General features: G+C 34.5%; 1 protein-coding gene across 1 annotated transcript in view; it reads right to left on the bottom strand.

The window, feature by feature from the left end:
• PCDH15 (protocadherin related 15) overlaps nucleotides 1-21,239 on the bottom strand; it is a gene marked incomplete at its 5' end in the record, with an annotated part of 299,765 nt that overhangs the window by 150,905 nt on the left and 127,621 nt on the right. Inside the window, 3 exons of the mRNA XM_007470315.1 lie at nucleotides 34-150; nucleotides 12,765-12,989; nucleotides 15,796-16,101. Of these exons, the coding sequence (XP_007470377.1) occupies nucleotides 34-150; nucleotides 12,765-12,989; nucleotides 15,796-16,101 (648 nt within the window). The remainder of the gene's footprint in view (nucleotides 1-33; nucleotides 151-12,764; nucleotides 12,990-15,795; nucleotides 16,102-21,239) is intronic.

Below are 21,239 nucleotides of genomic sequence, written 5' to 3'. Positions count from 1 at the left end.
AGTTCAGGGTGTTAATCAACATATTCTACTTACAGGAGGGTCTGCATCTTCAGCATAAACGGTTGTGATAGGTGTACCCTTGACGGCATCTGGAGCCACTATCCCTTTGTAGATCCGTTTACTAAATACTGGAGGATAATCATTCATATCCTGTAAAACACAATTAAGAATTTAGTGCTTCTGTTGAAACCAGGTGAGGTACACAGTGACTAGACCGCTCCATCTCTTCATATCACACAACCCGTTTGCCACTGTCAGCCTTACGTCCTCTCAATTCCATTACACTCACTTCAGAATGGCACCCCAGAGGAAATTGCCAGAGTTCCTATACAATATTAATGTGTGTGATACCTACCCCATTCTACCAAAGGCCATTCTACTCAAGTAAAGAGTCTGTCACACACCCTGTGCTCCTTCCAAATACATCTTTCAGATATTTGGAGTGAGGTGTGAAATTTTCTCTAAAGGTACTTCTAATGGTATGATGTAGTTCTGAACTTTGAAAAGTAGGAAAACATTCATAAAAGGTGCCCTTCTATGAGACAGGTGTAGAAGACAGTATTTTTGTTTGTTTTGTTGTTGTTGCTTTTAAAGAAAGCTCTTTAGTGTTTCTGTTACAATTGCAAATTCTTTATATATATACTTAGCATAATAGTATGATTAGAACATTTCTAATGCAAATTGTGAAATATCCTTTTATGCCATTCTTATATTTTTACAAACATAAAATGATTAAAGGATGTTTTCCCTGTACCACACTACAATAATGACACATAGGATTAGATGTTCTCAGTCAGAAAACAATTTTAATTTATTTAAAGATTTTTCAAAGTGATTTATATGCATCCTTTAAATTTTCACAATTCAATGATATAAATGCATTGCTATTATGTTTATTCATTAAATGATATTTATCAGGTTCCTCCCATTTTTATGACCCAATGCTAGGCTCTGGGGACACTGTGGTGGCTCAAGAAAAGATGTTCCTGAATTTGTCACTTAACTGCCATTTGACAGGTAAAGTTACTGATTCTGCAGATAGCTTAGCAACGTCGCCTAAATTAATATACTTATTTGGCAAAACCACCAATCAGTCTGGTCTCCTGAGAGCAAGACCATGTTTTTCTCAAACATTTTATCTTTGATGGAGAATTTCAAATCATTTTTTTCCTCAAAAGTAATGTTTATTAACCTGGCTGATTTACCTTTCTTAAATTTACTTTTTAAAAAAATAATCATTGCACCCTGCATTTCTGGGGGCACTTTTGGTCAAATATATTTGAGCCCCAAACTAAATTTGTTAGTTATCTTATTGTCCCTGTCATCTTTTTCTCACTTGATGTTAAAAACAAAAGAAGAAAATTATTCTACACAGTCTTTGATATTTGCTCTGATACAACAATTTTTTTGCACAATGTAAATTGGAAACACACAAATTAACTGATTATAAGCACCTCTTTTTGCAAAGAGGTCAGGATAATTAACTATTACAATCAAATCGAGCTTGCTTTTATGTTCACAATAGAGCTGACTTCTGAGTTGTGAATCTGAAAAACCCTGTAGATTCTAGTAAAAATTGGAGATCTTGAGCTGTAAGCAAAACTGAAAAATAAAAACATTTTCTCTGTTTTGACATGTAGTATTCACAGCCTCTACATGAAAAAGACTTCCTTTATAAATGATGAGCTTTAGAATCTGAACAAGTAAATAAACCTAGGAAGCACTGGTTCTCTATAATGAGGAGAGTGGAGGGTATTGATCTTGAGGTTCCAGGCAGGGGGTGAATATATAAAACATTTGCATGCACACTTCCTCCTGCTTTCAAGAGTGCCAATTACTTTAACAGGTGAGTCTTGTAACCAAAGGGGTAGAACTCCTCTTGCACTCCTAAATTGTAACTTCTGAAGGTTAGAAAAGGAGCCCAACTGTGATTTTTCTCTACATGAGTTTCGCAAATCACATAAACTCAATATATTCCTATGAATTTTCTTCTCCCACGCCCCCAGGGGACATTAAAAATCTTAATGTAATCTTAATTCTTCAGGGAAAAAAATAATATGTGATTTCCTAGTTATGTCAATACAGCCGCTGACAGTGTTGAGTACAGTAGCCTTTTTATTTTTGGGCCGGGAAAGTAGTCACTGATCACCTTCTAACTGAACACACAGTGGACATTTTTATAATCTGGCTTCACAAACTGATTATACAGAAACCTAAATAACTGAACACCATTAAAAGACTGGTATCCCCCGTTGGTCTGCTTGCCACTGACAACATAAAGAATAAATCAATACAGTTATTGTAGCTGTGTTTCTTCTTCTGGTACATTGTACATATTTTGAGGTTACAATCTTTCACTGTGGCTAAGCTGTGTAGCCAGTTGCACACGGTTCTTGCATGATGCATTATTTCAGATTAGAGAATTTACTGAAATGCAATGCCAAAGAGCATAATCAATACTTCATTATATTTATGCTCCAGGGATGTCTGAAGAAAAATGTACATAAATCTGCTTCTGTACAAATGCTCTACTATGCAGCAAATTAAGGATAAACTCCACTCTCCAAACACAAGCCCTAGTCTGTTGCCAATTGTTCCACTAGAGGGCAGTATTGACAGAAAATTTCATTTTCTATTCTCTTGTTAACAATTTTTATCATTAAGTTTCCTTTCTGTGGCTATACTTTTTGTTGGTCTGAACAAAAATTACTTTTCATATTTCTAAATAGTATTCTGAATATTATCATGGTTCTCAACTGGAACTAAGGCTTGATCTTCTTAGAAAAAAAGATTGTTGTACAAGTAAGCATAATTAGTTTCCACATATCAAGCAACAAAAACTGCACCTGAAGATAGTTATCTAAGAGGAAGAAAATACGAGTTTCATTTATTTATTTTCTAAACTCAAGTCTAAAATAATCACAGAAACCATTTCTGCTTTGACAGACCACAGAGTAGATTTAAGGAACCCTTTTTAATGAGCATACCAGGAAGATAGGAACTTGCTGGTGAATTTACAAATTAATGGCACGTTCTCTATTGAAAGCGATGAGAAATAAATGACAGAATTTTAAATTTCTGGAATCATAGGTTGAAAGCTGTTCTGGGTAAGAGGCTTTTTTCCTGACAGAAGAGTACTAACTGGTTATATTCGATCATCTTTCTTTAAATGATGAAAATATAGAGAATGTCAGCCCTCATCTTAAGCTCTCGTGCATGCTCTATGAGGAGACCAGAGGGTGTGCGCCAGTGGGTGGAATGGCTCCTACAGTACCCTCTAGCGTTATCACTAGCCACATAGAACCGTTGGCTGCCCTGCCCTCTGAAATCCCTTAAGGCTTATGGAGCTGATGCCTTCTCTTCCTTGGCAGACGACACAGTTGATTTTTTCCTCTGCCTGTTACCAGTTCTGTTCTGCACTACCAGACACCCTCTATTTGCTGTTTCAGTTGTTCTTTTTTATATTATCTACCTTCTGCTGTTTCTTCTGTCTTGGTTTCTTTACTTGCCTTTCTGTCTTTTCTGACTTCTCTACCTTCTCTTGTGATTCTGCCACATAGGGTCATAAAGGCCCTATCTCCAACCAACCAAACAAATCTTTCCTTTTATGTTTTGCATGGGGCTCTCTTAAACACAAGTCACAAACTTACCTCAGTGTTCTTTTTTTTTTTTTGGATCAAAACCTGTACTGGGAAGATTCTTTCTTAGCTGCCTAAATTTGTTTTTTGTTTTGGTTTGGTTTTATTTCTGAGTTTGAAGCTTTTCTGGATTCTTGGGGGATAGTATTATCCCTAATGTAAGGTAATCAATGTTACACTTTGCCACAAGTAGCAAAATGTACACTATAGCTCTCAGTATCACAAATATTGATGGAGCTCCCACTGTGCATTAGGTAGTACTTTAGGTGCTGGGGATATGGTTACCACCAAGAAAGATACAGTGCCTCCTGGTACTGAGCTTACAATTTAGTGTGGAAAGCAAAAAATAAATAAATATTAGCAAGTGTGATGGGTGTTATGAAAGAGGAAGTATAAGGATGTGATAGGAATATATAGTAAGGAGTTTAACTAAATTTCATATAGGATGCATCTCTGTTACCTGAGCAACTGCCTCATCACTCATGCACTCTGGCAGGTAAAACAGTCCTTCAAAATTGATGGCTAAATTAGAAGAGGTTAACATTGTGTAATGTTGACAAACCCACTAATTTAATACAAAATTCCATTCCCATCTAGTTTCTCTGAACTGGAATGGTAATATAGGGGAAAGGCAGTTGATAGGTTTTTGGATTTTTTTTCCAAGCCATGACACTGTGGTCAATTGGGAGAATATGTGCACATTCTAAGCTTGAATATTTGAGCATCAATTCAAATAACATCACCCTATTTCAGACTTTCCCAAAAGTGCATCACAATTATATACATGTGTGTATGTATATGGTTTATTTTTACTGTATATGAGACATTATGCTGTGTGTGTTAAATTTATCATCTCAATTAATTTGCCTAAAATAGATGTTAGCTATTATTATTATTGTTCCTATTTTTAGAATAAGGAAACTGAAGCTTAGAGAAATTAAGTTGCTCACGATTATCCAGCTAATAAAGGGTGGAGCTAAGATTTAATTCTGGTATGTTGGATCCTAAAGGCATCATTCTGCTGCTTGGAGGTGAGGAGAAAGGGAACTGGCAAAGTCATCAGAAGATTATATATAAAATGACTTGAGTAGGATTTTCATTAAAATTCCACACATAAAATTTTAAATACCTCTTTCCAAAAATATTTTACATTTTTCAGAATTCTTCTAACTAGTTACTACAATTTTATCTTGGCAACCTTGCAAGCTTCTAAACACTGCATAATTCTAATCTATTTCCCTGAAGATAATTTTTATAATTATTTATGAAGCTTTTTTTTTTTGGTAAAAAGAGACTTTCAGCAGTCGTATTTGTACATTTTAAACAACTTATTCAATATTTAACCCTACAAATAGTTATTTTCACTAAAACCTAATACAGTTTTTTCCAAATTGCATTCTTTGGAAAATTAGTCCTATCAAAAGCTTTACAAATAAAAAGAAATTCCATGATCAATTGTGGGAAATCACATTTTATTTTCTTGAGATTCACAACATACACTAGCATATTTAAGGCTTCTATATAAAGGTCTACGGCACAGAAATCGGTTTATTTTTATATATACCAGTGTTTCCCAAATCCACTTGTCTATGTAATACTTTGTGTATGAGACACCCAGTACCATCTTGAGGAGCAAGTGCTCTATGAAGTATATCATGACAGACCCTGAAGGTAATAATATATTGAAGGCACAAATTATAACTGTTTGGAACACTGTATGACTTTGGTGAAGTCAAGTTCTCAGAATACATACTGAGGACACCAACATATCAAGAGTGCCCCCCAGTATGAGGCAGCCAATTCACTGGGGTAGAGATAGCAGCTATAGTCATGATGGGATTGGAAAATGGTACCAATGCTTAGCAGTAACTAGTATCAACAAGGCTTATCAGCATCTATTGTCCCCACTGGGAGAGCTGTGGTAAGGCAAGCCTGGTCTCATTTGCCTTGGCAGGCAGGGAAGAATGTGATAATCACTGAAGGGTAAAATTACTTAATTGTGTATACTCTATAAGTAAAGCATTTTCTTGGGACTCCCAGAAATCAGTGGGTGATATATGGGGAGCCATAGTAATATAAATTACTCCTGTTTGAGATATTATGTTATCTCTGGGCTTGTACATTTTTATTTGTTTCCTCTGGTTTGGTTCTTTAGTGAAAATATGTTACATCTTTGTTGTAAAGCTGTAGAATAGCAGAATAGGCAGATACTTTAAGAAACCATCTGAATCAGCCCTATGACACGCCCTCCTTGATGTATTCATATTCTTTAAACACGGAGGTGAATATATTAGAAAGAATATACTCTTAAGAATCTGATAGCACAGAATAGAACAGAGGGTAATATTTGAAGGCCATAGTCTTAAATGGGTATTTTCTCTAGGTGAACCAACCTCAAGATGAAAAGCAGCAAGTCATAAAAAATAATGATCAATCGGGAGGAGGGAGGAGGGTTAAATTAGAAGTATGGGATTAACACACCGCTATATATAAAGTAGATAAACAGCAAGGATTTACTGTGTGGCATAGGGAACTATATTCAGTATCTTATAATGGAAAAGAGTCAGAAAAAAATATATGTATGTATAATTGACTCACTTTGCTGTACACCTAAAACTAATAATATTGTAAATCAACTATACTTTAATAAAAAAAAAAAAGATCAGTCTATTAGACCATACTCCCACTAGTTGGTCCATTGAAGATTATCTTTTACTCAGTCTCCTCCCTCCAGAGCAAGGGAAGGAAAGCTGCTATAATAATTGAAATGTCCAGAGTTTCCGATTTGTTTGAATCCTGGATTACCTCGTCTCTCAAACCACAGCTCCTTGACCAAATCAAAACAAGGACTCTACTAATACTGTCACCACAGAACATCAGCGGCAAATCACTGCCTGTCAGGTGTCCATAGTTTGGCAAATGCCACCTTGGTACTGGGCATTGAGTTTCTATCTATCTTCTTTCGTATACACTTTGGGGGTAGAAACATTCCTTTCCTTCGCAGAAGAAGAAACCACTCTGAAAGATGAAAATGCTAGCTCTATCTTCCAAGACTCACTGTATTTCCTAATAACCTTCTAGATGGTCTTTCATTTCTGGTCCCTCCATCTATCCCTGCCTACTCCCATACCTGCACCCTCTTTTACAGGTAAAACACAACCAGGGGTGAATTCAGTCTCCTTCCTTCACAGAAGCATCTCCCTCACTCTCTCTCCTACTTGCATGCAGCCATTCTATCTAAAATTACAATCAGCAAATGACTTAAGTCATCTGTTTATCTTGGACAAGTTCTTTACATTCCTTTTAATGCTACCCAGAATTATACACACATTTAAATATTTCAAACTTTCTGGCTTGTATTCAGCTTTTGGCTTACTATAGAAAACAGATCTCTTTCCGTGTATTTTCTATATTATATTATTATAACTCAGTTTGTAAGGGCAGATTTTTCTCTGGATTTTATGTGTAAAACTATTTAGAATTTTATTTCATTTTCCAGAGGTTTACCCATATCATGTAATTTACTATTATCACAGATTCAATTCTTATAGATATTTAATAAATATACAATGAAAAAGGCCTTGTCTTATAAATGTTCTGCAAAACCTTTGCAACAAAAATACATACTACTTGTACGATCATGATTAGTTTTGTTTTGGATCCTTGAAATTTGACACTAAGAAAGCTCTTTGCAGGTGTCTGTGATAAAATTCCATTTTCCTTCTACTGTGAAAATATTTTTCCTTTGAAATAAATATTATTTCAATTATTTCAAATACTTCAATTTCCCCATTACCACTTCAATTTTAAATAAGTTTGATGGACTAGATAGGAAGTACTTGATCTTTCTTTTTTTCCTTCTTTACAAAAGAAATTATGTTTCTGCTCATTTTCAAAGAGAGATCTTCAAGATGCTTTCCCCTTGGTGACTGTTTTGGGTAGAAATATCTCTTGGCAAATCTTATGCAATTATGTTATCAGTAAAACAGCTTATCAGTACTGCAAGTAAACAGACCAACAGCAGAAAATTTGCAAGCTTGGGAAAGATTTACATTTATAGAGAAATGAGAATTGTATTCCACTCTTCTCTTCAAAACAAACAAACCTGATATTTTTATGGGTCCCAATAGTATACAATACAGTTTTTAAATTCTCTTTGTGATAATCTTATCCTGAGTGATCAGGAGAAAGGAAAGCAAGTGTCAGCCTGCATCTGGAGAAATGTTCACCAAACTTTATTATGCTTAAATAACCTTGAAAAAGAAAACAAAGTGGCACTGAAAAATGTCTAGAATTAAATATTAAGTTTTGTTTTAAATGTACAATAATCCAGAAATAACTTTGTATAGGTCAGGAATCCTTGACCAATGAAATAGTTTGACTTCTCTAAATAAGATAGAGCAACTGAGACAATAAAAATTAGATCAACACTCTTATTTCTAAAGAAAAAGGAGCCCATCAATGAGCAACATTTCACACAAGCTGATGTAGAATCCTTGATTGAATCCCCTGTATTAAAATAAAGGGGTGGTTAGGGAATGTAGAAGGCATTTTAAGAGGCTTAAGTCCCAGATAGAGAATGAGGCTTATTTAGTGCACATCCTGCTTGTTCAGATGACAGCTGGGACTCAGTTTGACACCAATGACTATTTCCATCAAAAAAAAAAAAAAAAAAAATCCAAGCAAATAAGTCTAAACTGAAATTAGAGCAGCCAAGCTAGAGTCTATGAGGGATTATAACTCTCCATTATCAACCACATCTATCCTGAGAGAGAAGACTACATACCACTTGAACATCCATTTTTGAATCTGGGAATTATAGGGTGAAGGTCCTTAGTAGCAAATCTTTTCTTCCCTTACTGTCCAGAACAGCCAATAGATGGATCATTTTTTCTATGTAAAATTTTTTAGTGTTCAACACCATCAAAGCATATGGGTAGGCAAAACCAGGTAGATGGTCTAGAAGCCATTTTGCTCATTTAGTTCATTTAGGTCAGTCTCATCTTTTAGTCTTTTTCATGTCTCTACCTATCATGGCATCTTCATAACCACCAATATTATCATGTTCCTAAAATTTTTGTAAGCAGAGTTCTAAATTTCTAAATGTCATAACATAATAGTGTGGCAAAATAATATTTCTAAATATGCACTGAAGCCCCTCAGGCCCTCGATGATTTTGTATTGTTCCTTGATCCTTCCCTAGACTTATTAGAGCACTGAAAATCAATGTCTCAGGAAAGAGAGACACAAATAGAAAAGCAGCTTATCCAAGAAAAGATTTTGATAGTTCACACTGCTATTCCCAAAGAGAACTTAATGCTGAATAAAATTTTAAGTACCTGAAATGATACATTTACAACTCCCTGAAACAGATAAAATTCTTAGGATAGAGAAACACAAAATGGAAGGAGTAGATACAGAATCATTGTGGACCCCAGAGAAAGAAGGAATCCAGACCCTAATAAAATACTCCAGATAGCTTTAGGGCATCTGAGAATGGAAAGGACTTGTGTTCCCCTTTCCAATGTATTGGTGTTGGCCAAAAAGTTCGTTCAGTTTTTCCCATAAGGTGGCTCTAGTAGCTAACTTCATTTGAAAACATTTTGTTAGAATGTATTGTGACAGCTGCCATATCAGCGTGCGTTTAAAAAAAAAAAACATCAAAATTGGTGAATTTTTGTGTAGCCATTGTAATATTGAAGATGGAAGAAAAAAGCAACATTTTTGGCATGTTATGCTTTATTATTTCAAGAAAGGTAAAAATGCAACTGAAACGCAAAAAAAAAAGATTTGTGCAGTGTATGGAGAAGGTTCTGTGACTGATCAAACATGTCAAAAGTGGTTTGTGAAGTTTCGTGCTGGAGATTTCTCACTGGACGATGCTCCACGGTCAGGTAGACCAGTTGAAGTAGATAGCAATCAAACTGAGACATTAATTGAAAACAATCAATATTATACCACGCAGGAGGACAGCCGATATACTCAAAATATCCAAATCAACTGTTGGAAAATCATTTACACCAGCTTGGTTATGTTGATCACTTTGATGTTTGGGTTCCACATAAGTTAAGAGAAAAAACCTTCTTGACCATATTTCCGTATAGGATTCTCTTCTTAAACGTAACAAAAATGTTCTGTTTTAAAAACAAATTGTGATGGGCGATGAAAAATTGCTACTGTACAATAATGTGGAATGGAAGAGATCATGGGGCAAGTGACATGAACCACCACCAACCACACCTAAGGCTCATTTTCATCCAAAGAAGGTGAGGTTGTGTATACGGTGGGATTGGAAGGGAGTCATCTATTATGAGCTCCTTCTGGAAAACCAAACAATGAATTCCAACAAGTGCTGCTCCCAGTGAGACCAATTGAAAGCAACACTTGTTACCATCAGGTAATGCAAGACCACATGTTTCTTTGATGACCAGGCAAAAACTGTTACAGCTTGGCTGGGAAGTTCTGATTCATCCGCCCTATTCACCAGACGTTGCACCTTCAGATTTCCATTTATTTTGGTATTTACAAAATTCTCTTAATGGAAAAAATTTCAATTCCCTGGAAGACTGTAAAAGGCACCTGGACAGTTCTTTGATCAAGAAGATAAAATGTTTTGCAAAGATGGAATTATGAAGTTGCCTGAAAAATGGCAGAAGGTAGTGGAGTAAACGGTGAACACATTGTTCAATAAAGCTCTTGGTGAAAATGAAAAATGTGTCTTTTATTTTTCCTTAAAAACTGAAGGAACTTTTTGGCCAACCCAATAGTTTAGAGAAGACAGCAGGACTCCAGGGAAGAAGTGACATCATGTGTGTACCAGCAGATAAGCCTAATTCAAGTGTAAAGTAAAGGCAATGGAATAATCCCCACATCCCACCCTGACTGCAGGATTATCTTAACAACAACAGCAAAACACACAAGAAAATCCACACTCAAAGATCTTACAGTCAAGAGCATTAGAGCATTTACCTATATGATAAATATAGTTATGCTAATCATATACTGGTGAAATCTTTAACAGTCTTCTATGTTTTCGTATCAATATTTTATTGTCTAAGAAAACCAATTGCATACCTTACTTATTTATCAGTTAAACAATCAAACAAAAATGCAACAAAAGTGATGATTCTTGTACCATCATTTATACCTGGCAGTGCCCTTTAAGAATGAACATTGTACAAAAGCTGCCTATGACCTTCTGTGCCTTATAACCTGTGTACATACAGCCCTCTATGGAAAGCTGCTTTCAAGAACTGAAGTCATTCCCAGAACTTTCCACATGCTTTAGGTAGCCAACTAGAACCAGATGGTGTAAAATTCTGAGTAATTTATCATAGGTGAATTCTGCTAAACAATTTACCTCAAACACATTACAGATTGTAATTCTAGGCATCTCAAGCGGCAAACTTTAAATGAACATAGGTTCCTATGGTTTTCTGAAAGATCTCCAGGATCAGACAACCTAACAGAACTGGTGAGTCAAATAACTTGATCCCATTCAGTTAGGATACATTTCTAGTGATGTAAGGTGACTGCAAGAAGTACAAATAGTCCCGCTGTATAGCAGACCAATGTGTGGTTGCCAAATTTGTATTGCAATTCTACCATCTATAACTAAATATTAATTCAAAATTTACACATACTTCCATGTTTTCTTCTGTCTAATTTCATAGATTTTATTTTTTTAACATGGAAACTTGGTCTCAGTGGTTACCTGGCAAAATCTGAGTCATAATCATAAATTATATATTTTTTGTAGAACACATACATTTGTGAAAATAATATGAATTAAAATATCTATATTAAAGTGAACTTAAATTGCTTACCCAATTAATCTTATTCACGTATTTCATTCATGGACTTATTTAAACTTTCTATAAGCTTCCTTGTAAAGTCTTCATTTATCATATAGATCTTCTGTATCCTTGTCACTCTCCCTTTTTCCTTTTCCTTCTCTCCTCTCTCACTCTTTTGCTCTAACTCTGTGTGAATCTGTTTCTTTCTGACTAGCTCTGTCTTTTTAACCATTCAAACTCCAGTCGGGTACCAGAGAAAACATGTTAAGAGGGTAGTTTCAAATTTGTACTTTCTTCCCCTGACCAAAAATCATACAAAACATGTTTATGAAAGCACTTTTATTTTATGTCACCAAAGAAATAAAGGTCATTTGAAGTCATTTTTTAGTTCTAAACACCTTTAATAAAGCAGCTCAAGGATCATTTGTATGTGTATATTTGTAACTGAAGTATATTTTTCAACATCTGATACTCACACAACCTGTGTAAGAATCATCTGTGTACTTTTCTAATATACTGATGTCTCAGATGCTCCTGTGAGAAAGGTGCCCCTTTGGGAAGGAGCAGAGGGATCTGAAAGTTTGGTATGCAGCTCAGATGACCTTTATATACACTAACATCTGAGAAGTGATGAATCTTTCCTCATGTCTTCTTTTAAATACACAGCTTAACAATCACAAGAAACCCTAAAGGTAGAAGACAACATGCTTTTCTAGGCAATCAATTGGTGCAGGGTATTTTATTAAGCTAGAAGGCAAATCTAGAGAGGTTGAGAGAGTCCCCAAGGTCATAGAACTTGAAAATGGTTGAGCAAGAAATTAACCCCAATTCCATCTGATTCTAAAGCTTGTTTCATTCCAGAATCTTGAGCTCCAAACTAAACTAAACTAACTAGTTCTTGGGGGCTTAGAACTCTTAAACTTTCAGAATCCTCTTATTTTTTTTTTAATTTTTATTTTTTTAAGTTGAAGGATTTGGATGAAGTTATTACCCCTGGTACTGTGGAATCTGGACTAAAGTGTAGTCTAGAGAAATTACGACTTGATTGAAGTCACAGAGCTAATGGTAGACCCAGGGAGACACAGTGTTTGAACTCTTATTTAGTGGTTCTTTCAAACTTATTTTTTATAAGTTAAATAATATAGTTATTTCTCAAGTCTTTGTAAATACTGTACATTCAAAATTTTATGTTCTGGCTCTGGTACCACATATAATTATGAATCCTGCCCCCAGATATTATACTATAGTGTGGATTTAAAAAAAAAATAAAAACAGGAACTACATGTAGAGAGTAGAAAGTAGGCAACCAGAAGTCATCTATATTCCTTACCTTTACTATCACTGTGACAGTAGCAATACCAGGTGGCATTGTTCCATAAATATCAAAGGCCTCCACTAGAAAAGTGATACTTGCTTCCTGGTCTGGAAATGCCTCATAGTCCAAACTCCTTAAAAGGGAGAGTTCTCCTGTAAATGGATGTAGTGCAAAAATGTGCTTCACTTCTGGACTTCTTATCCGATAAGATACATTAGCTCCAAGGTCAACATCTTTGGCCTGTAACAAATTAAGAAGAAGAATGGTTATATCACTGCCATTGCCAAAATAAAGAAATGGAGGACTGATGGAAGTCATGTGTCAGTACCTAGAATAGCATGAAATGAATGATGATCAAAAGGCATGTTTCAGAGAGAAACATTTTTTAAAGTAATTTACCAGATAGAGGGAGAGGGAGAGAAAGAAAGAGAACAAGTCAGATACAGAGACCCATGAGGTTTTGTCATTGTTGATCTTGTTACTGTATCTATGTTATTTGAAAAAATCACTAATTAAAAGGATCATACCACAGTAAAGAAATAAATATTGTCATAAATGATTGCTTATTATTTCCTGATGATTGTATAACCATGAAAAATAATACCTTAAATAAAAATAAATATTAGTGTGTGCTTTCCATAAACATAACAGGTTATTAAAGGGCTATATGAAAACGTAAATATGTCTTCTCACAAAGATCCTATAATACATTTCTAGAGATCACTCTATTATGCCTCCCTTCTTTTAACTAATACTTATTGAGTGTGCACAAGGTGCTATAGAGATGCACAAGATGAATACAAACAAGATACCTACCCTCCAGATTACTGTCTCAAAGAAGAAATAAGACAGAAATACCAAAATAAAAGGGATACATGGATGGACCTAGAGATTGTCATACTGAATAAAGTAAATCAGAGAGAGAAAGACAAGTATCATATGATATCACTTATATGTGGAATCTAAAAAAATGGTACAAATGAACTTATTTACAAAACAGAAATAGAGTCACAGATGTAGAAAACAAACATGGTCACCAGGGGGAAAGGTTGGGGAGGGTAGACTGGGAGATTGGGATTGACATATACACACTACTATATATAAAATAGATAACTAATAAGGACCTACTGTACAGCACAGGTCTCTACTCAATACTCTGTAATGGCCTTTATGGGAAAAGAATCTAAAAAAGAGTGGATATATGTATATGTATAACTGATTCTCTTTGCTGTACAGCAGAATCTAACAGAACATTGTAAATCAGCTATACTCCAATAAACATTTTTTTTTAATTCTCATTTCCAAAAATAAAGTCATTAAAGCGAAACAAAAAACAGCTGAAAAAACAGGTTTCAATGGGAAGTCTTATAGATGACTCTTTCATTCAGTAGTAGAGACTGGCAAAGGCAATTCTGGTAGAGGAAATGGAATGGAGCAAGGACAGAGTGGGGAAGGTCAGGGTTTGTTAAAAAATGCATGCAGTAAAGCAAACAACTTTGTGAATGCCAGTCTCGGCCCCCTCCAAACACTTATCAACATCACAATGGGGAAGATACTGTTAAAGCACAGATTTTATGATGTCACCTTCCTGCCTAAAAATTCTTGTTTTCCATTTCATCTTGGATCAACTCCAATCTCGTTAACATGGTGAGAAGGACACATATATTTTCCAGCCCTTTAGCTCCTCACTCTTCCCTCCTCCAGGATTTTGAGCAGGATCTTCCGCTGCCTCGAGTATTCTTTCTTCCCCTTGAATGACTATTATTTGCCCCTCAGTTCACAACTTAGAAATAAACTTTCTCCAGGAAACATTCTCTTTGTTCTCAAGATTAGGTTAAAGAGCCCCACCGGTGATCTCCCAGGTTCCTTGCATTGAGGACCTCTATATTAATTACCAGTTACTTGTCTGTTTGCTACACCAGACTGAAAATTCAATGAAGGCAGGAAATCTGTCTTGTTCATGTTTGAATCCCCAGAGTCTAGCAGAGGACTTGGCATGCAGTAAGCACTGAAAATATGCTTGTTGAATAAAAGAATGAGTGAATGAATAGATGAATAGAAGAATAAATGGAGAAATAATGGCCCTCTCCTTGGCCAGCATCTGCCTTTTTTAGATGTACTAATGTTTGCTGATTAAGTAAACAAATATTGAGTTGAATTATGGAAGAAACACAAGTTTTTGAAATGCATGCTAACAAAATTCAAATTGTAGATTGCAGGTTGAGAAAGGACTATATTTTTTTCTTACAAAATACACTTCATAGACCACCTATGTCAGAATTAAAGAGGTTGTGCTTAAAATGCAGATCTCTAGGCCAATCTAACCTACTGAATCAGAATGTCCAGAGTTTCTGGTAATAATTTATTTGAGGACTGAAAAAAAGAGGCTTAGCTCTGAAGACACTAATAAAAAGGAGAGTTAGACTTCTGGAAGGATGCCAGTTGTATACGGAAAGTGAAAAAAATATTACAAAATAATAGGTACAGCAATATCCTATTTCTGTAAAATATGAGGCAATTCTATACATGTATATATACGTATGAATGTATATATATAGGTACACACTTGCATACATGTATATTTATATATATATGTAAATAGTCATTTGATATTTGTGTGAGCACAAACATAAATGTAACAGAATACACATAAAATTTAATACCAAGTAACTTTGGAGGTACAAGGTGAGAGTCTATTAAGTTTTTTTTTAAATAGTCTCGTATTGTCAATTGTTGCAATAAACATTTAGCATTACTTTTGTAAATTAAAAAGAAATCTGTTAAGAAGTGTTATTCAATTTCTCACAAAGGCAACTTTTCTCCTTTTCAATTTTGGGATATCTCTAAAATAGGGTTGTTAGATAAAGCACAATATGTAATATCTGTAATATGTGAATGCTTATATTCAAATTTACTCGCTTATCTGAAATTGAAATTTAACTGCATATGCTTTTTTCTTTTTTTTTTAAATTTACTAAGTCTGGCAGCCCTACATGAATGTCAAATCTTATACAGAATTCATGAAATAACTGCTTCTTCTACACACCTCTACTTGAAGGAAACTGGTCCCGGCTGGCAGATTCTCTTCAACGACAACAGTATATGTTGAATTGGTGAACACAGGACTATTATCATCAATATCCAAAACCCTGATGGCCAGTGTTAGAGTTGAATGACGAGGGTGTACCGCTCCATCAGTTGCCACAACAACAAGTTCATAGTAGTCCCTGACTTCTCTGTTAAGCTTCACTCTTGTGTAAATACTCCCATTGGATGTGATACGAAAAAGATTATTGAAGTTACCCAAACTGTAGTGTACTTGGCCATTTATTCCAGCATCAGCGTCTGTTGCCTAAATAAAATTAAAAACAAAGGAATTCACATAGTATTCTTTGTTATGATTTTTTCACATTACATTTTGTTATGTTGCCCTGCCAGAAGGGGATAGTTAAAGAATTATGGCATATTTCTAACCAAATATTTTTTTTCTCTAGGGAGAAAATTTAAAAGATAATGACAATGTAGTACAAAAGTCTAGAACATGAAAAGAAATATACTATAGTTTAATTGATGTTCTTCATTCAAAATGAACATAACATAGATACCAGTAGAAATAACAATATTATATTATGACAGAAAATTCACATTTCAAAAATACTGAAATTTTCCTGTATTATCATTTCTTTAATAGATTTTGAATTCTAAAATTTAAAAAAACACATTTAGGTTTTAATTAAATGTAACTGACAACTTAAGATTTTACAGCTTTTTAAATTCAAGCACTATATGTGTATGTGTGTGTGTGTGTGTGTGTGTGTGCACGTGTGTGTGTGTGTGTGTGTGTATAAGCACCATATATATATAACTGCATTTAATCTGCCTGATGTTCTTATGAATAAATATCATTGGTTCCATTCTACAAATAAGAAAGCTGTGGCTTATGTACTTTAATTATCTTGCTTAGGGTTACACAAGAAATAAATACCTCAGTGCCCCAGTTCTCAGTATAATGTCTTGCATATAAAACTACTTAATAAATATTTGTGGAATTAATGAATGTTAGAATAAATTAATGCAAGGAACTGAGATTTAAAACTAAACATGTTCCAAAACCCAAATAGAAGTGAAAGTATAGTAACTGTAAAGCAACTGCGAAGGGCTCTTCTTTAATATTAGAATACAATCTCCAAATGATAACAGAATTGTTGATGCTATAATAAACGTACTGTAACTGAAAATTTTATGTAATATTAAATCACTTTGCATCAAATAAAATGGGTAAATTTTGAGTGACTATTCTTCTTATGGAGTGTTATGAGAATTAGAGTGTTGAGAATTAAAATAATCTAAAAATCAATTAATTGGAACATAAATTATGATATTTCATTATCAAATACAGTGCATTTTGTGCTAAACAGTTCTATGTTATTGTTTCTCAAAGAAATTGGAATGAATCTTAGCATCTATAAAATGTTACATAATTATGCCCCAAACTTCACTAGGGAAAGGAAGGAAAACAAGACACTTGACTGCATTATGAGCCAGGGACACAATAATCACTTAATATCTACAAAGCCTGGGATGCAATATAATGTATTTTGAACAGCACACGAGCAGATGTATATCCACCTTTACAAACACTGGGGAAGCATGTGGGGTGGGTTTGCTGAACACTTGTGCCTTGTTTGAAACGATAAAGCCCAAGATGTCCATAACTGCGCTCCTTCTGACTGTCATAATGCCAGACATTCCAGCAGGATTTGTCCCTTTTATTCATCAAAACACAATATCCCTGGGAGGGCATTACCTCTGGAGTTTTAAGCCTGAGAAAAGATAGAAGAGTAATTGCAGGAATGTCTGAAGAGGACAAAAATACTGTAAAAGAGTTGAAGAGTTTCCATAGACATATTTTCTTCTACTTTTACATTTTTCCTAGAATTTGTCTTACAGATTATTGACATATTAGTCAAGCTGGTCATCTTAGTGGAAAAAACAAACAACAATACTGCCACATCCCTTACAAAAGAAAACAACCAATCAAACAAAAAATGTTATTTTTTGTCTTAAATCACTGCTCAAGTAAATAGAAAAATACAATCCAATAATGTAACTACGTTTTATTTCATTAAACCAACACTCTTAAAAGTTTCAGGGACATTTTCTGTCTGTGGGTATTTTTATGTAATCCATAATTTAAATGATTCTTGCTCAAGATATATTCTTATTTATCCCCATATTGGAAGATTTATTATGATAAAATGATTTAATTTGATTAATATGGCTGTGTATGTATATGTGTGGGGTGGAGGGGGATGTTAGGTATGTATTGTACTATGTATGTCCAGCTACTTAACTAATATCTCTACTAGGACACCTTATGCATATTATATGAGTTTTCTATTGTTGCCATAACAAATTACCACAAATTTAGTTGTTTACACATCGCAAGTTTATTATTTTATAGTTCTATAAATCAGAAGTTCAACATGGGTCTCACCTGGCTAAAACCAAGGTATGCATAGGTCTGTATTCCTTTCTGGAGGCTGTAGGAAAAGATCCATTTCTTTGCTCATTCCAGTTATTGACAGACTACAGTTCCTTGAAGTTGTAGGACTGAGATCCCCACTCCCTTTTTACTTGTCATGTAAGGACAACTCCCAGCTTCTAAAGGCCACCCACATACCTTTTCTCTTGGCTCATAGCACACTTCTTCCATCTTCAAAGCCAGCAATGGTGGGTCAAGTCCCTCTCACATTTTTTGAATCTCTCCTTCTTCTATCTCATCTCTCTGATCCACTCTTCTATCATCCTCTTCCACTATTAAGGGCTTAGATGGCTACAATGGGCCCACCTGGACAATCCAGGGTAATCCTCCCATTTCAAGGTTTTTAACCTTATCACATCTACAAAGTTAATTTTGTTATGTAAGGTAACATATTCACACATGGGATGTATCTGGGTGATCATAATTCTGCCTACCATAGAATGAGAAGCTTAACATGTTTCTAACTGAACTTTTGATTATTTCTATGTCCAAATCTTTGTCATCTCCAATTCCCCTACTTCACTACATGGTTCTTCCACTGACCAACAGATTACATAAGAAATAAAGAAGATGTTCCTGATATCTACTTCTTCCACCTTCTCAATTATTTATTTATTCAATAATTTCAGAAAAGCTTATTTATTTATTCAATAATTTCAGAAAAGCTTATTCTCAATTATTTATTTATTCAATAATTTCGGAAAAGCTTATTTAATACTATGTATGAGGCTCAGCTCCAAGCTGTGAGATACATTGGGATATTAGGTAACAAGGTCCAAGATATGGCATTTAGAGAAAAATCCCTATTCCACTTATAATACATTGTTTCCAATGTATGCAATATCTCAATCCTAACCACCCTGGCCCAAGCCACCATCAACTGTGGCTTAGATTGCTAGATTATGTCTTTATTTTCTTTTCAGTTATTTCCTTTCAGAGAGATCTTTTATAATAGATAAATGACATCATTCCTCTTAATATCCTCCAGTGATTTCCACTGCCTTCAACACCATTCAAATGTTTACCATAACCAAGAGTTCTCCTACTAAATGTTACTTTCACTGTGTTCTGGAATAATGTAAATCTCTCCAACCTCCAAATTTCTCCAAAGCCTCTGCCTAGAGGGCTTCCACTATTATCCACTAGGCTAATACCCATTCATCTTTCAAATGTCCATTTAAACATCACTTCCTCAAATGATTCCTCAAATCACTCCTGAAATGTAAATGAGACCCTCCTGTTATACATGGCAAGAACTCCATATACGTATAATTTATATCACTTTTACTAGACTTAAATTATAGATTTATTAATGTGATTATTTGTTTAACACTTGTCTCCCTTCTTACAAGTGGGAAGACTATGATCATCTTGGCGGAACTACTGAATCCAGATCTATACGGAAAAATATCATTTTTATAAAGTAAAAAGTCGTATTTTGTTATGACCTAGATAAGAGTATGATAATAAGTAAATATCTTTGCATTTTTAATGTTTTGTAGAGTGACAAACAGGGACTATGTAGGTTAAGATGGCGAATGGCCTTGATATATAAAAAGAAATTGCTACCTTATAGAAGTGCTGTTTAGTTTCAGTGTTTCCACTATATATATTTTTCGATATCATTAACTTTGGTATGTCACTTGTTCCCTCTAGGTCTCAGGTATCTCAACTATAAAATAAAAGATGTGAAGTGGAACAGCAGTTTTGAATCTCTTTTGCTACCATTATACATGTTGGAGATGAAATTCACAAACATGGCACAGATCATAAATTATAACATGAATAAGAAGATAGCTGTTGCATAATTCTCTGTAATCTAGTTGCAAAGCCATTATTCTGTTCCACTGAATAAAATATATAAATTTGGGAAATTGGGATTAAAGAAAATTTAAAAGTTTTCATTACTTCAGAACTTTTCAAGTGTCATTAATATTTTAATGAGCAAGGCAAAGTTCTCAAGAGGAGTAATGTATGCACCAGATTTAAAAACCCTGAGTAATAGAAATCCTTTCAAATGAACTATAGACAGAAGTCTAAACTCCTATGCATGAATTAATTCCAACCTACATTTTCAGCATTCTCTTACTATTCACTGTCCTGTATAAACACTCTGCTCAAGTCTAATCAATTTTCTTCATTTCCTTAGGACTCAGCATACACTTTTTGACATTTTCTTCAAGCCTTGCATTGATGATTCCTTATTCACCTCTGAAATTCCAATTCTTCATCCAGTCTTCAAATCCCAACCCCAATTCAATCTCTCCTAGGAAAATGTCTAGCATTTAGAGATAGATCATTTTATAAATTAGAATTTTAACAAATGCTTTGTAACATTACTTTTTTTTTTTTTTTGGTCGCACCACATGATGTGCGAGGGATCCTGTGCACCCTACACTGGAAGCGTGGAGTCTTAACCACTGGACCACCAGGGAAGCCCACATTACTTTTTATTTACACCTTTTCCCCACAGCTATAAGTCTTTTGAGAATAGAAGCATATCTCATAACTCTTCAATTACTGAATTTTTCAAATATACAGAAATCTTTATCTTACAGTGGGATAATTTGTTGAGAGAAAATATCCAAACACATATTCAACAAGGGGACTAAAAATAAATATTAGATGGGGCATTTTTATTAATAGGGTTTCGTAATTTTAAGTCAGCTTAAGTATAAAGTGTAAATAACATATTCAAAGTCAAGTACACACACACACACACACACACACACATACGTTTTGACCCGATTAACTACAACTTAATTCACTGACTGTCTAGCTTCCATGAAAGGAGGTATATTTGATGCTCATGGAATAAAAGACTAACATTCTATAAGAAAGTGCTCTAAAAAATTTAAGGTTAACTCAGATGCACATCTAATAGAGACAAAGGAACTAGAATGTTTGTAAAATACAGGATTATTTGCTTCCTTTTCTGTGTCCTA

Source organism: Lipotes vexillifer, unplaced genomic scaffold (genome assembly GCF_000442215.2).
Source record: "Lipotes vexillifer unplaced genomic scaffold, Lipotes_vexillifer_v1.1 scaffold690, whole genome shotgun sequence".
Lineage (NCBI taxonomy): Eukaryota > Metazoa > Chordata > Mammalia > Artiodactyla > Lipotidae > Lipotes > Lipotes vexillifer.
Note: the sequence above shows the minus strand (reverse complement) of the source record. Positions and strands in the feature narration are given on the sequence as shown.